We start from the raw sequence: 15969 nt of genomic DNA, 5'->3' as shown, positions 1-15969 counted from the left end.
GACATGTCATGAGCAAGACCCAGACCCCTAGCTCCAAGGTCAAGGTCAAACTTAGAAGTCAAAGGTTAACTTGGTCTGTTTCTTGTTCGGTCCATAACTCTGCCATTTATCAAGGGATTTGAAAATAATTTGACACAAATGTTAACCATATTGAGAAGATGTGTCACGCTTATGACCCATGCCTCTTAGGTCAAGGTCAAGGTCACAAAATGATATGTGATTTTTTTGCACATACAACTGTGGCATTCTTGGGCCTACTTCGGGGGCATTTGTCACCAATAGTGACAGCTCTTGTTTTTTTGTGTGAAAAACAATGTCTAGTAAATTATTATGCCCCCCGTCGAAGAAGGAGGGGTGTATTGTTTTGCATGTCGGTCGGTCTGTTGGTCGGTTGGAATGTAGACCATTCCATTTCTGGATGTTAACTTTAAGAACGCTTCAGCCTAGGATCATAAAAGTTGATAGGGAGGTTGGTCATAATCAGCAGATGACCCCTATTGATTTTGAGATTGGTCAAAGGTCAAGGTCACAGTGACCTGGAACAGTTGAATGGTTTCCTGATGATAACTCCAGAAAGCTGGGGCCTAGGATCATGAAAGTTCATAGAATGGTTGGTCATGAGCAGCAGATGACCCCTATTGATATTGAGATCAGTAGGTCGAAGGTCACAATGACCCGGAACAGTTAAAAAGTTTACGGATAATAACACAGGAACACTTGGGCCTAGGATCATGAAAGCTGATACGGAGGTTAGTCATGACCAGCAGATAACCCGGGTTACCCCTATAGATTTTGAGGTCAGTAAGTCAAAGGTCAAGGTCACATTGACCAGGAACATTTAAACTGTTTCCTGACCATAACTTGAGAATGATTGGGTCTAGGATCATGAAAGTTGATAGGGAGGTTGGTCATGACCAGTAGAAGACCCCTGTTGATTTTGAGGTCAATAGGTCAAAGGTCAATGTCACATTGACCCAGAACAGAACTGTTGTGTACAGTGACCAAATAATTATGTCTCCCCCAGGAGACATATTGTTTTTGCCCTGTCCGTCCGTCCGTCCGTACGTCACACTTCATTTCCGAGCAATAACTGGAGAACCATTTGACCTAGAACCTTTAAACTTCATAGGGTTGTAGGGCTGCTGGTGATGACGACCCCTATTGTTTTTGGGGTCACTCCGTCAAAGGTCAAGGTCACAGGGGCCTGAACATTGAAAACCATTTCCGATCAATAACTAGAGAACCACTTGACCCAGAATGTTGAAACTTCATAGGATGATTGGTCATGAAGAGTAGATGACCCTATTGATTTTGGGGTCACTCCATCAAAGGTCAAGGTCACAGGGTCCTGAACATTGAAAACCATTTCCGATCAACAACTAGAGAACCACTTGACCCAGAATGTTGAAACTTCATAGGATGATTGGTCATGAAGAGTAGATGACCCCTATTTTTTTGGGGGGTCACTCCGTCAAAGGTCAAGGTCACAGGGGCCTGAACATTGAAAACCATTTCCGATCAATAACTAGAGAACCACTTGACCCAGAATGTTGAAACTTCATAGGATGATTGGTCATGCAGAGTAGATGACCCCTATTGATTTTAGGGTCACTCCGTCAAAGGTCAAGGTCACAGGGGCCTGAACATTGAAAACAATTTCCGATCAATAGCTAGAGAACCACTTGACCCAGAATGTTGAAACTTCATAGGATGATTGGTCATGAAGAGTAGATGACCCCTATTGATTTTGGGGTCACTCCGTCAAAGGTCAAGGTCACAGTGGCCTGTTCATGTAAAATCAGTTTTTGGAAATAACTTGAGAACCACTTGACCTACAATGTTGAAACTTAATAGGATGATTGGACATGCAGAGTAGATGACCCCTATTTATTTTGAGGTCACTTGATCAAAGGTCAAGGTCACAGGATCCTGAACAGTGACTTGAGAACCACTAGGCCAAGAGTGTTGAAATTTAGCGGGATGACTGGACATGCCAAGTAGATGATCCCTATTGCAGCCAACCATCAGTGTCTCTTCGACTTTCGCTCCTGACCCCTATTGACTTCTTGCCTATAGGACTTTGCATTGGGGGAGACATGCGCTTTTTAACAAAAGCATTTTCTAGTTTCTGTTCCTTATGCAATTACTGAATGTATCAAGGGAGAGGGGGGGAGTGGGTATTTCATGTCCTATGAGCTCTTGTTTGGTAGAATGCTCAGACATTTGTTGTTGAGCTTCATTCGTATATACAATTTACATGTTTTTGTTTGGTTTTGAATTTCATTCATTTTTAAGAGGTATGGTTCTTGTAGTTCTTTTTCATATACAGTTGAAGCTCTGTATCTCAAACTGGCTAATCTGAAAATTTCGGCTATCTTGACAAGTTTTCAAGTTCCATCAATATTAATTATTATCTTTACTATACTTGTACATATTTTCTCTCTGTTTAAGTCAGATTGGACACACTGTGACTAAGGTTGAGTCAAAGTAAATTCCTATAGATTTAAAGTAAAAATGTGTCTTCAAAATAAACAACAATTTAAAAAAATTTGGTTTCCAATTGCTTTGTACTCACAAAATATATATAGATTGTGTTAGCCTTGTTCACTTGTACATTTATATTATTAGGCTATGACAACATATCGAGGGCTGAGCGCGAAACTATTGTATCTTGTATTTTATTTATATACAGTTACAATAGTTTCGCGCTCAGCCCACGATATTAAGAAAAAACTGCATCAAAAATGTAAGTTTCAAGTCTCATTTTGGTTTACTTGAGGTAAAACTCTCAGACCATCTTAATTTGAGATTAACCAAGTTTCAGCTGTATCTTGAACTCTTTTACTAGTCTGATTAATATTGGGTATGGTAGATCACCGTGATAAATTATGTATTTGTAACCTTAATTTCGAATTAATAACTGAGTTATAAGGCCATGTGTATATTTTTTGTAAATATACATATATGTCATCTACACAAGTTCCAAACTTCAAGTCACACATTAGACTGAGAGGTTGTATAGTGATCTGGCTGTGGTTACATCTCTTTTAGCCTGGCTCAAAGTTAGATTATAACTAGATGTAGTTCCCAAAAACCTAGTCCCGCCCGCTTAACTTAGTAGGAAGAGCGTTGGTCTACGGTCTATGGATCGTGGGGTCGCGAGTTCGATCCCCGGGCGTGGCGTATGTTCTCTGTGACGATTTGAGAAAAGACATTGTGTCCGAAATCATTCGTCCTCCACCTCAGATAATTCATGTGGGGCAGTTGGCAGTTACTTGCAGAGAACAGGTTGGTATTGATACTGGCACAGAATCCAGGAACAGTGGTTAGGTTAACTGCCTACTGTTACAGGACTGAAATACTGTTGAAAAATGGTGTTAAACCCAAAACAAACAAACAAACAAACAAACAAACAAAAATCGCAAAAACCTTAAAACGTTTTGGTAGTGATAGGATAGAAAATATCAGATTTGAAATTGTGATAGACTCTTTAATTTTGCATATTTTAGAAATATTAGATATATTCTAGATCATACAGAGTTTGTAGTCTAAAATATGCTTTGTGCTTAGATATTGTGATGCATTTTTCAGATGCAGAAAGCATAGTCAATAAAGGCTCCCACCATGTTGAAGGCAAAGAGTTGAGTGTTTCTCTGTATATACCTCCTATACCACCACCATCTTATGACAACAAGATTCTGATTAAAGGATTAAAACCATCGACAACACAAGACTGTTTGTTCAACTTCATAGAGGCAAAAACAGGATTTATACCAGATACCATGGACTATCATGCAGAACAAGAAGATGTTGTCATGATTACCTTTAATGATATTCCAGGTTTGGTTCTCTAAGTTGGTTGCAGTTTTTACTACACTTGAACAAAAAGCTGAATGTTACTATGAATTTCTTTAATATATTAAGATATTAAGTGAGCAGATTTAAGAAACATTGACCATATCCTGGGTTACATAGAGTCCCACATAAAATGGGTGTGTATTGAAACAGTCAGAGTTTAAAGTTATATAACCTTGGTAAGCTTTTAGAATTGTTGGATATTCATCATCTGTTTTTCATACACAATTTCTTTAAAGAACACCTGCTAAATCACCGAGCCAATGTCAGCCAAACTTTAATGGAATGTTCCTTATTGTGGCAAAATCTAGGTCATTCATACATAATAGTGGTTGCAATAGCAGCCAAAAGAATAAGCAACTATAAGAATCTTCTGGCCTGATTTTAATTTATTCTTATGGAAATGTTCCTTAGGAGACTTTTTGCCAAATTGCTTAACATCATTTAACCAGTTTTAAATAATTGCTTCTCAAGCCGAGGGGGAAGTAGGGAGAGAAGGGGGTTTCCTTACAGAGCTTAAGCGAAAATTATGAAAGTCTTCTTTTCGGAAAATACTATCCTGATTTTAAAATGGTTATATAGAAGCTTTGCATTTGTGACCCTCGATGGTTTAGAGGTTATGAAATTTGATGTTTTACACAATGCTGTATATTTTTAGCCAGTCCTCTAATGGTTGAAAACCAGTTTCGGGGACTATATGAATCCGCTTTTTCCAACCATATTCTGTCCGTCCATCTGCAGCTTCGTGTCGGGTCTCATTCATTAAGGGATTTTAATATTTCTTGGCACAACTGTTCCCCATGATGAGACGACGTGTCATGCGCAAAACCCAGACCCCTGGCTCAAAGGTCTAGGTCACAATTGAAGGTCAAATATAACAGGGCTTTTTATCCTGTCCTTTCCATGAAGGGATATTTATATTACTTGGCACAAATGTACCCCATGATAATAGGACAATATGCCATGCACAACTTTCAGACTCCTAGCTCAAAGGTCAAGGTCACACTTGGCAGTCAAATGTTAACATGGCATGAAGAGGATCTATTTCGTGTCCAGTCCGGAACTCTGTCATCCATCAAGGGATTACAATATTACTTGGCATTAATGTTCCCCATGATGAGAAGACATGTTATGCGCAACACTCAGAACCCTAGCTTAAAGGTCAAGGTCACACTTAAGAGATCACAGGTCAATAGGATTTTTTTCCTGTCCGGTCTAGAACTTTGTCATGCAAAAAAGGATTATCTAAACCAGCCATATTCCACCGTGGGTTCTAGAGTTACCGCCCCTGAAAGGGTCAGAAATTGACTATTTTGATCTTGTCTGCACAATAGCAGTTTCATTTATGATTGGATTTTAACAAAACTTGCACACAACTTGTATTACCATAATTCTTGGTTCCTGTTCTAGCTCATCTAATTTTTTGAAAAAAAAAAGATGAGTTATTGTCATCATCATCGGCATCTGCGTCAGCATAGCCTGGTTAAGTTTAATGTTTAGGTCAGCTTTTCTCCTAAACTATCAAAGCTATTGCGTTGAAACTTGCGACACTTGTTCACCATCAAAAACTGACGCTGTACAGAAAGAAACATAACGCCATCTTGCTTTTTGCAAGAATTATGGCCCCTTTTGGACTTAGAAAAATCAGATTTCTTGGTTAAGTTTTGTGTTTAAGTCAGCTTTTCTCCTAAACTATCAAAGCTATTGCTTTCAAACTTGCAACACTTGTTCACCATCAAAATGTGACTCTGTACAGCAAGAAACATTACTCCATAACACCATAAGAACTGTGGATAAACATTCTTACCAAGTTTCATGAAGTTAGGGTCATAAATGTGGCCCCAAAAGTGTTAACAAGCTTTTCCTTTGATTTGACCAGGAGACCTAGTTTTTTAACCCCATATGACCCAGTTTTAACTTGGCATAGGAATCATCAATATGAACATTCTAAGTTTCATGAAGATAGAGTCATAAATATGGCCTCTAGAGTGTTAACAAGCTTTTCCTTTGATTTGACCTGGTGGCCTAGCTTTTAACCCCATATGACCAAGTTGCAAACTTGGCCTATAGATTATCAAGATAAACATTTTGTGCAAGTTTGTATCAAATTAAACCCCCAACTGGGATATAAAAGCAGGAAGATGGCACTGGGGCAGGTTTCTACATAAAATATGCATGGTAAACATCAGAGAACCCTTTTTTGAAATCCTGAAAGAACTCCTGAATGAAAAAAAATTAAAACATGCACATTTATACTTTGATATGTATCATTTCTATTGGTGCATTTATTTTTTTCAAAAAAATGTCAAGAAAGTATACTTATAGATTTTTTTTAAATCTCAATTGTCAAAAATTTGAATTTCCCGGGAAGGGCTTAGAGGTCATAATCTCAGAGAGCAGAGAAATGTAAACAGAATAAGCACGTGGCTTTGTTTATCAACCAAAATACTGCAGCAGAAGATTATTCACAACATTCACAGTCACCTCTGTTTACCTGCTTTTTATCACCTTTGTGTTTATCTCAGAAAATGATTTACACTTATTATGTGCATGAAGTGAATAAATACTTATTATATAACTAGTACATGTAGTACATAAGTGTTTATTTACTGAAGCTTGTGTTAGATAAATAAGTTGTAATTTCTGACTGTTCTGTTTCCACAGTAACTATTTTCCATTTTCCCCACTCAATGCATTATTTTCAATTGAATTTGGGAATAATATGGTATGAAAGTCCAGCTGCAAAGTGCCACAGACTTATCAGTAAATTTGATGCCATGAATGTGTATTGTTTTGACAGTCCTCACTAATTGCCTATTATCTTGACTTTCTTGATAATACATTGTCAGACTGAAACAGGCCACCAAAAATCCCGCCAAATATTCATTTCATGTCTTGACACTGTGTTTCACAGTCCTAGTGTTACAGTCATCTTGATTAATTTGGATTTAATTAAATAATTTCTCAAACGAAACAGCATATCAAATGAGAATAAATTTTGCTTTGTTGACTGGAATGATAACATTGATAGGGAATCTACTTCCTATAGAACAATGTCTTATAAAAGAAATCCCACAAAACTTATCAAGTACCTGTGAAGAAAAGAAAAACTAGTGATTTTAAAGAAAATATTTACAAAAATTGGATTAATAACTTTTACAACTGAAAACAGCAAGTAAGTTGCATGCTCTTCTGTATTTTGAAAGATCGTCTGCTACAAGCTACCTGTGTTTACAATGGTTATTTTTAGCTACTGCTTCTGAGTAACAAAATGTAGCTCCTCCCACTATTTTCTGTCTGCCCCAGTAGGAAATGTTGGGGGTTTAAAGCATAAATGAAACCTCTGTATGGCTGAAACGGCCAACATAGAAAATTTTGCCTCTTTCAGGGACAGTAACTCTAAAACCTATGATAGAATCTAGCCGGTTTTTCGAAAGAAACCAAGATCTTATTGTGACTTAAGGTGTGGGTTAGGTGGGGTCAAAAACTAGGTCACCAGGTCAAATCAAAGGAAAAGCTTGTTAACACTTTTGAGGCCACATTTATGAAAATATCTCTATGAAGCTTGGTAAGAATATTAATCTTGATGTTCTTTAGGTCAAGTTCAAATCTGGGTCAAGTGGGGTCAAAAAGTAGTTCACCAGGTCAAAAAATCAAAGGAAAAGCTTGTTAACCCTCTGGAGGCCACATTTATGACTCTATCTTCATGAAACCTGGTCAGAATGTTAACCTGGATGATCTTTAGGTCAGGTTCAAATCTGGGTCATGTGCGATCATAAACTAGGTCACCAGGTCAAATGAAAGGAAAAGCTAGTTAACACTCCTGAGGCAATATTTATGACCATATCTTAAAGAAACTTAGTCAGAATGTTAATCTTGATGATCTTTAGGTCAAGTTCAAATCTGAGTCAGGTGGGGTCAAAAATTGGTCACCAGGTCAAATTAAAGGAAAAGCTTGTTAACACTCTTAGAGGCCACATTTATTAAATATCTCTATGAAACTTGGCCAGAATGTTAATCTAAATTATCTTTAGGTCAAGTTCAAATCTGGGTCAAGTGGGGTCAAAAACTAGGTCACCAGGTCAAAATATCAAAGGATAAGTTCGTTAACACTCTAGAGGCCACATTTATGACTGTATCTTCATGAAACTTGGTCAGAATGTTAACCTTGATGATCTTAAGGTCAAGTTTGAATCTGGGTCATGGTGGGTCAAAAACTAGGTCACCATGTCAAAGAATCAAATGAAAAGCTTGTTAACACTCTAGAGGCCACATTTATGACCATATCTTAATGAAACTTGGTGAGAATGTTAATCTTGATGATCATTAGGACTAATTCCAATCTGGGTCAGGTGGGGTCAAAAACTAGGTCATCAGGTCAAATCAAAGGTAAAGCTTGTTAACACTCTAGAGACCTAATTATAAGTTTGAAACTCACAGAATTGATCAGAATGTTTGTCTTGAAGACCTCTAGGTAAAGTTTAAATCTGGGTCATGTGGGTCAAAAACCAGGTCATCATGTCAAATCAAAGGAAAAGCTTGTTAACACTCTAGAGGTCACATTTATGACTGTATCTTCATGAAACTTGGCCAGAATGTTAATCTTGATGATCTTTAGGTCAAGTTGGAATCTAACATCAACATGTAAAATAAAAAAGTGGAAAACCACAGGTCGCCCAACACGACATAAACAAAAATGTTGCAGGTTCGGTTTGATTGAGCCTGTTCATGGACGGTAGTGGAAGTGCAAGTGACCATCCACGCCCTCTTGTTTTGTTACAAGTACTAAAACCAAAATATAGTTTATTGAAATCTTTCTACTTATGAATATTTATACATGTAACAATCTGAATAACAGATTTATAGATGGTAACATGCTTTGGCATTGTAATGTTTTCAAATTTTTAGCTCACTTGAGGCAGGGATCGAATTTAACTTTTTTTCCCTCTAGCAAATTTTTGCTAGTGCCATTTTTTTCCACTAGCAAAATAGTGGGTTCCACTAGCAATTATTTAAATGTTTACATGCTAAATTTATTAAGTTGTTTTGTTTCATATAAAAGTTCACGTTCCGGACAGGCCGGGGACTTTCTGGTTTTGAAAGTACAATATGAACCAAAGTACTCAATGATTCTTTGGACGTTTGGCTGGACTCGGAAGTTTTAGGTTTTTTCAGGTCACTGCCCCTAGTGTTGCTAGCATTTTCGGTCTCCGCGGGCCTTTTTGGCACGAAGAAACTTGTTATTTTCCTCTCCATTTCCGCAGAAATTTGTGAATCACCGACCAAAACGAAAACAAATGTTGTCTAGACGCTTACTTAGAATATCCGATAATTACATTAGTATGAAGCGACAAGCGTCTACAAGCGGTCACGTGATTATCGGTAAATTAACTACCCCAAAGGAGGTATTAAAGAGCAAAGGACAGTTTAAGCCAATTCCACGATTTTCAAACGGGATCTCGAAAATATTCGAGTGCCATGATTTTCTACTCGCAATTTTAGCTTGACTATTTGATGAATAGTCTAGCTATTCTACTCACCCTGTCAGAGTCAGCGTCACACCTTGGTTAAAGTTTTGCATGCAAGTACATACAGCTGTCATTTAAAGGCATATACATGTAGGTTTGAAACTTATTTTTTCTTTTTCTAGGTCAATTACCAACCTCACTGGGTCAAGTTCCATAAGTCTGACATGTATTTTGAGCAAATTATGCCCCCTTTTAGACTTAGAAAATCATGGTTAAAGTTTTACGTGCAAGTTACTATCTCCAAAACTAATGCAGATATTGAATTGAAACTTCACATGTGTCTTCGGGGTTATAAAACTAGTTAATAGCATCAAGTCCCATAACTCTGACCTGCCTTTTGGCCAAATCATGCACCGTTTTTGGAAATCCTGGTTAGTTTTGCGTGCGAGAACATACAGCTATTACTAAAAGGCATATAGATTTGAAACTTATTTTTTCTTTTTCTAGATCAATTACCAACCTCACAGGGTCAGGTCCCATAACTCTGACATGTATTTTGGGCAAATTATGCCCCCTTTTGAACTTAGAAAATCCTGGTTAAAGTTTAACATGGAAGTTACTATCTCCAAAACTAATGCAGATATTGATTTGAAACTTCACATGTGTCTTCGGGGTTATAAAACTAGCTGATAGCATCAAGTCCCATAACTCTGACCTGCATTTTGGCCAAATTATGCCCCCTTTGGACTTAGAAAAATCCTGGTTAAAGTTTTGCGTGCAAGTACATACAGCTACTGTATTACTTAAAGGCATATAGATTTGAAACTTGTTTTTCCTTTTTCTAGGTCAATTACCAACCTCACTGGATCAAGTCCCATAACTCTGACATGTATTTTGGGCAAATGCCCTCTTTTAGACTTAGAAAATCCTGGTAAAAGTTTTACATGCAAGTTACTATCTCCAAAACTAATGCAGATATTGATTTGAAACTTCACCTGTGTCTTCGGGGTTATAAAACTAGCTGATAGCATCAAGTCCCATAACTCTGACCTGCATTTTGGCCAAATTATGCCCCCTTTGGACTTAGAAAATCCTGGTTAAAGTTTAGTGTGCAAATACATACAGCTATTACTTAAAGGCATATAGATGTGAAACTTATTTTTGGCTTCCCTGAGCAATGCTCAGGTGAGTTTTTTTGATCGCTCGATGTCCGGCGTCCGTCGTCTGTCATCTGTCGTTATTTAGCTTGTGTATGCGATAGAGGCTGTATTTTTCAACTGATCTCCATGAAACTTGGTCAGAATGATTACCTTGATGAAATATAGGCCGAGTTCGAAAATTAGTCATCTGGGATCAAAAACTAGGTCACTAAGTCAAATCAAAGAAAAACCTTGTGTATGCGATAGAGTCTGTATTTTTCAACTAATCTTCATGAATATTAGTCAAAATGATAACCTTGATGAAATCTAGGCCGAGTTCGAAAATGGGTCATCTCGGATCAAAAACTTGGTCACTAGGTCAAATCAAAGAAAAACCTTGTGTATGCGATAGAGTCTGTATTTTTCAACTAATCTTCATGAATATTAGTCAAAATGATAACCTTGATGAAATCTAGGCCGAGTTCGAAAATGGGTCATCTCGGATCAAAAACTAGGTCACTAGGTCAAATCAAAGAAAAACCTTGTGTATGCGATAGAGACTGTATTTTTCAATTAATCTTCATGAATATTGGTCAGAATGATAACCTTGATGAAATCTAGGCCGAGTTTGGAAATGGGTCATCTCGGGTCAAAAACTAGGTCACTAGGTCAAATCAAAGAAAAACCTTGTGTATGCGATAGAGGCTGTATTTTACAATCAATCTTCATCAGTATTGGTCAGAATGATAACCTTGATGAAATCTAGGCCGAGTTCGAAAATGGGTCATCTGGGGTCAAAAACTAGGTCACTAGGTCAAATCAAAGAAAAACCTTGTGTATGCGATAGAGGCTGTATTTTTCAATTGATCTTCATGAAATTTGGTCAGAATGATTGCCTTGATGAAATCTAGGCCGGATTTGAAAATGGGTCATCTCGGGTCAAAAACTAGGTCACTAGGTCAAATCAAAGAAAAACCTTGTGTATGCGATAGAGGCTATATTTTTCAATTGATATTCATGAAATTTCCTCAGAATGATTGCCTTGATAAAATCTACGTTGAGTTTGATTAAGGGTCATTGGACTCAAAAAGTAGGTCACTAGGTCAAATCAAAGAAAACCCTTCTGTATGCGATAGAGACTGTAGTATTTTTCAATTAATTTTCATTTGCATTGATGAAATATAGGTCATGTTTGGATATGGGTCATCTGGGGTCAAAAAAGTAGGTCACTAGGTCAAATCTAGGAAAAACTTTATGTATGCGATAGAGGATATATTTTTCAGTTGATCTTCCTGAAATTAAGTCAGAATGATTGCCTTGATGAAATCTAGGTCGAGTTTGAATATGGGTCATCTGAGGTCAAAAACCAGGTCACTAGGTCAAATTAAAGAAAAACCTTATGTATGCGATAGAGGCTGTATTTTTCAATTGATATTCATGAAATTTCCTCAGAATGATTGCCTTGATAAAATCTACGTTGAATTTGATTGTGGGTCATTGGACTCAAAAAGTAGGTCACTAAGTCAAATCAAAGAAAACCCTTCTGTATGCGATAGAGGCTGTAGTATTTTTAGCTCACCTGTCACAAAGTGACAAGGTGAGCTTTTGTGATCGCGCGGTGTCCGTCGTCCGTCGTCCGTCCGTGCGTCCGTCCGTGCGTACGTGCGTCCGTCCGTAAACTTTTGCTTGTGACCACTCTAGAGGTCACATTTTTCATGGGATCTTTATGAAAGTTGGTCAGAATGTTCATCTTGATAATATCTAGGTCAAGTTCGAAACTGGGTCACGTGCCGTCAAAAACTAGGTCAGTAGGTCTAAAAATAGAAAAACCTTGTGACCTCTCTAGAGGCCATATATTTCACAAGATCTTCATGAAACTTGGTCAGAATGTTCATCTTGATGATATCTAGGTCAAGTTCGAAACTGGGTCACGTGCCATCAAAAACTAGGTCAGTAGGTCAAATAATAGAAAAACCTTGTGACCTCTCTAAAGGCCATATTTTTCATGGGATCTGTATGAAAATTGGTCTGAATGTTCATCTTGATGATATCTAGGTCAAGTTTGAAAGTGGATCACGTGCCATCAAAAACTAGGTCAGTAGGTCAAATAATAGAAAAACCTTGTGACCTCTCTAAAGGCCATATTTTTCAATGGATCTTCATGAAAATTGGTCAGAATTTTTATCTTGATAATATCTTGGTCAAGTTCAAAACTGGGTCACATGAGCTCAAAAACTAGGTCACTATGTCAAATAATAGAAAAAACAATGTCATACTCAAAACTGGGTCATGTGGGAAGAGGTGAGCGATTCAGGACCATCATGGTCCTCTTGTTCAATTAATCTTCATGAAATTTGGTCAGAATGATTGCCTTGATGTAATCTAGGTCAAGTTCAATTATGGGTCATCTGGGTCAAAAAGTAGGTCACTAGGTTAAATCAAAGAAAAACCTTGTGTATGCGATAGAGGCTGTATTTTTCAGCAGATCTTCATGAAATTTTGTCAGTATGATAGCCTTGATGAAATTTAGGTCAAGTTCGAATATGGGTCATCTGGGTTAAAAAACTAGGTCACTAAGTCAAATCAAGGAAAAACCTTGTGTATGCAATAGGGACTGCATTTTACACTGGATTTCATAAAATTTGGCCAGAATGGTTGGCTTGATGAAATCTAGGTCAAGTTCGAATATGGGTAGTCTGGGGGCAAAAACTAGGTCACTAGGTCAAATCAAAGAAAATACTTACTTATGCTCAAGATTTTTTGCTCCAATTTTAATGATAATTGGTCAGAATATTTTTTTTCCATGAAATCATTAGGTCAAACATGTTTACACTGTTATGGTGTGTTATGGTGTGTTTCTCAGGTCAAGTTCCATAACTCTGACATGTATTTTTGGCAAATTATGCCCCCTTTTAGACTTAGAAAATTCTGGTTTAAGTTTTGCGTGCAAGTAACTTTCTGCAAAACAAATGCAGATATTAAATTGAAACTTCACATGTGCCTTTGGGGTTATAAAACTAGTTGATTGCATCAAGTCACATAACTCTGACATGCATTTTGGTCAAATTATGTCCCCTTTTGAATATAAAACTTCTGGTTAAAGTTTTGCATGCAAGTTACTATCTGCAAAACTAATGCAGATACAGGATTAAAACTTTATAGATATTTTAACATTTAGGGTAATATTTTCCTGCTTCTGGGACAATAATTCGAATAGTCGAGCATTGGCTTTCTTACGAACAGCTCTTGTTTTATTATGTCTCCCACCACACAGTGGTGTGGGAGACATATTGATTTACTACTGTCTGTGTGTGTGTGTGTGTGTGTGTGTGTGTCTGTCACAAAGCTTGTCCGCACTCTTAAGTCGAACATTTCTCATTCGATCTTCACTAAACTTGAACAAGATGTGTTTGCCAATAAATCCTCGGCCAAGTTTGATAACTAGCCAAATCGGCCCAGGCTCTTCGGAATAATGGCCCTTGGCAATAATTACTGAACCGTTCATCCTAATCACCTAGACTCGTAAAAATGCTGAAACATTCATCCTAAAACTTACTCCAAAAATACTGAACCATTTATAATAGTCCACCTAGCATTGAACCATTCGTGTTAAAACGTACTCCTGAAGTGTACTTTTTAGATCACCAGAGCCAAAGGCTCTCCCTCTGGGGGAGACATATTGTTTTCGCCCTGTCCGTCCGTCCGTACGTACGTACGTCACACTTCATTTCCGATCAATAAATGGAGAACCATTTGACCTAGAACCTTCAAACTTCATAGGGTGACAGGACTTATGGAGTAGACGACCCCTATTGTTTTTGGGGTCACTCCGTCAAAGGTCAAGGTCACTGGGGCCTGAACATGGAAAACCATTTCCGGTCAATAACTTGAGAACCACTTGACCCAGAATGTTGAAACTTCAAAGGATGATTGGTCATGCAGAGCAGATGACCCCTATTGATTTTGGGGTCACTCTATTAAAAGTCAAGGTCACAGGGGCCTGAACATGAAAAACCATTTCCGATCAATAAGTTGAGAACCACTTGACCAAGAATGTTGAAACTTCGTAGGATGATTGGACATGCAGAGTAGATGACCCCTATTGATTTTGGGGTCACTCAGTTAAAGTTCAAGGTCACAGGGGTCTGAATATAGAAAACCATTTCGGGTCAGTAACTTGAGGACCGATTGACCCAGTATGTTGAAACTTAATAGGATAATTGGACATGCAGAGTAAATGACCCCAAATGTTTTTGGGGTCACTTGATCAGAGGTCAAGGTCATAGCAGCCCGAACATTGAAAACCGTATCCAATTCATAACTTGAGAACCACTAGGCCCAGAATGTTGAAACTTAGTTGGATGATTGGACATGCCAAATAGGTGATCCCTATTGCAGCTAACCATCAGTGTCTCTTTGACTTTCGCTCTTCTACCCAATTGACTTCTTGCATATACGACTATGCAGTGGTGGAGACATTCGCTTTTTTACAAAAGCATCTTCTAGTTTAAACAATCTTCATAGAGGATCATTAGATGATGCCACATGCTAAGTATTGAGGGTCTACGCCTTGCAGTTTTGGACAAGAAGATTTTTAAAAAGTTTTCCAATATAAGTCTATGTAAAACTTGTGAACCCCGGGGCGAGACCTCTTTTCACCTCAGGGGCACAATTTGAACAATCTTCATAGAGGACCATTAGATGATGTCACAAGCCAAGTATCAAGGCTCTACATCTTGTGGTTTTGGACAAGAAGATTTTTAAATTTTTCCTTTCGGTTGCTATGACAAACAGAGTTCTGCATGGAATTCAATTCTTTGAACAATTTTCAAAGGGGGCCATCCAAGGATCATTCCTGTGAAGTTTGGTGTAATTCTGCCCAGTGGTTTTCAAGTAGATTTTTTTAGAAAACGTTGACGGACACACGACGGACGACGGACATTGAGCCTTTGCTTCAGGTGAGCTAAACAAGAGGGTCATGATGACCCGGGATCGCTCACCTGAGTAATATCAGCTACATGTTTCAAATGTCAAACTGATGATAGAATATTAAGAAAGTCAAAAGGTTATATTCATGGTCAATGAAATTCAGTTTTACGATTGTTTTTTGCAAAACTGTGTATGTCGTCAAAATTTTAAGGCTGCATCTTGAACAAGAGGGCCAAGATGGCCCTAGGTCGCTCACCTTAGAAACACAATATAACACACCATAAAAGTGTAAACATGTTTGACCTAGTGATTTCATGGAAAAAAATATTCTGACCAATTTTCATTGAAATAAGAGCAAAAAATCTTAGTATGAATAAGTATTTTCTTTGATTTGACCTAGTGACCTAGTTTTTGACCCAAGATAACCCATATTCGAACTTGACCTAGATTTCATCAAGGCCATCAATTTGACCAAATTTCATGAAGACCAATTGAAAAAATACAGCCTCTATCGCATAACAAGGTTTTTCCTTGATTTGACCTAGTGACCTAGTTTTTGACCCCAGATGACCCATATT

The 15969-nt window shown here is 37.8% G+C and overlaps 1 protein-coding gene across 2 annotated transcripts in view; it reads left to right on the top strand.

The window, feature by feature from the left end:
• LOC123547552 (protein mono-ADP-ribosyltransferase PARP14-like) overlaps positions 1-15969 on the top strand; it is a 221420-nt gene that overhangs the window by 56348 nt on the left and 149103 nt on the right. For both annotated transcript variants that reach the window (XM_053551802.1, XM_053551803.1), the window contains exon 8: positions 3592-3840. In XM_053551802.1, the coding sequence (XP_053407777.1) occupies positions 3592-3840 (249 nt within the window). The remainder of the gene's footprint in view (positions 1-3591; positions 3841-15969) is intronic.

This window comes from Mercenaria mercenaria, chromosome 9 (genome assembly GCF_021730395.1).
Source record: "Mercenaria mercenaria strain notata chromosome 9, MADL_Memer_1, whole genome shotgun sequence".
Classification (NCBI taxonomy): domain Eukaryota; kingdom Metazoa; phylum Mollusca; class Bivalvia; order Venerida; family Veneridae; genus Mercenaria; species Mercenaria mercenaria.
The sequence above is the reverse complement of the archived record's forward strand: the minus strand, read 5'-3'. Positions and strand labels throughout refer to the sequence as shown.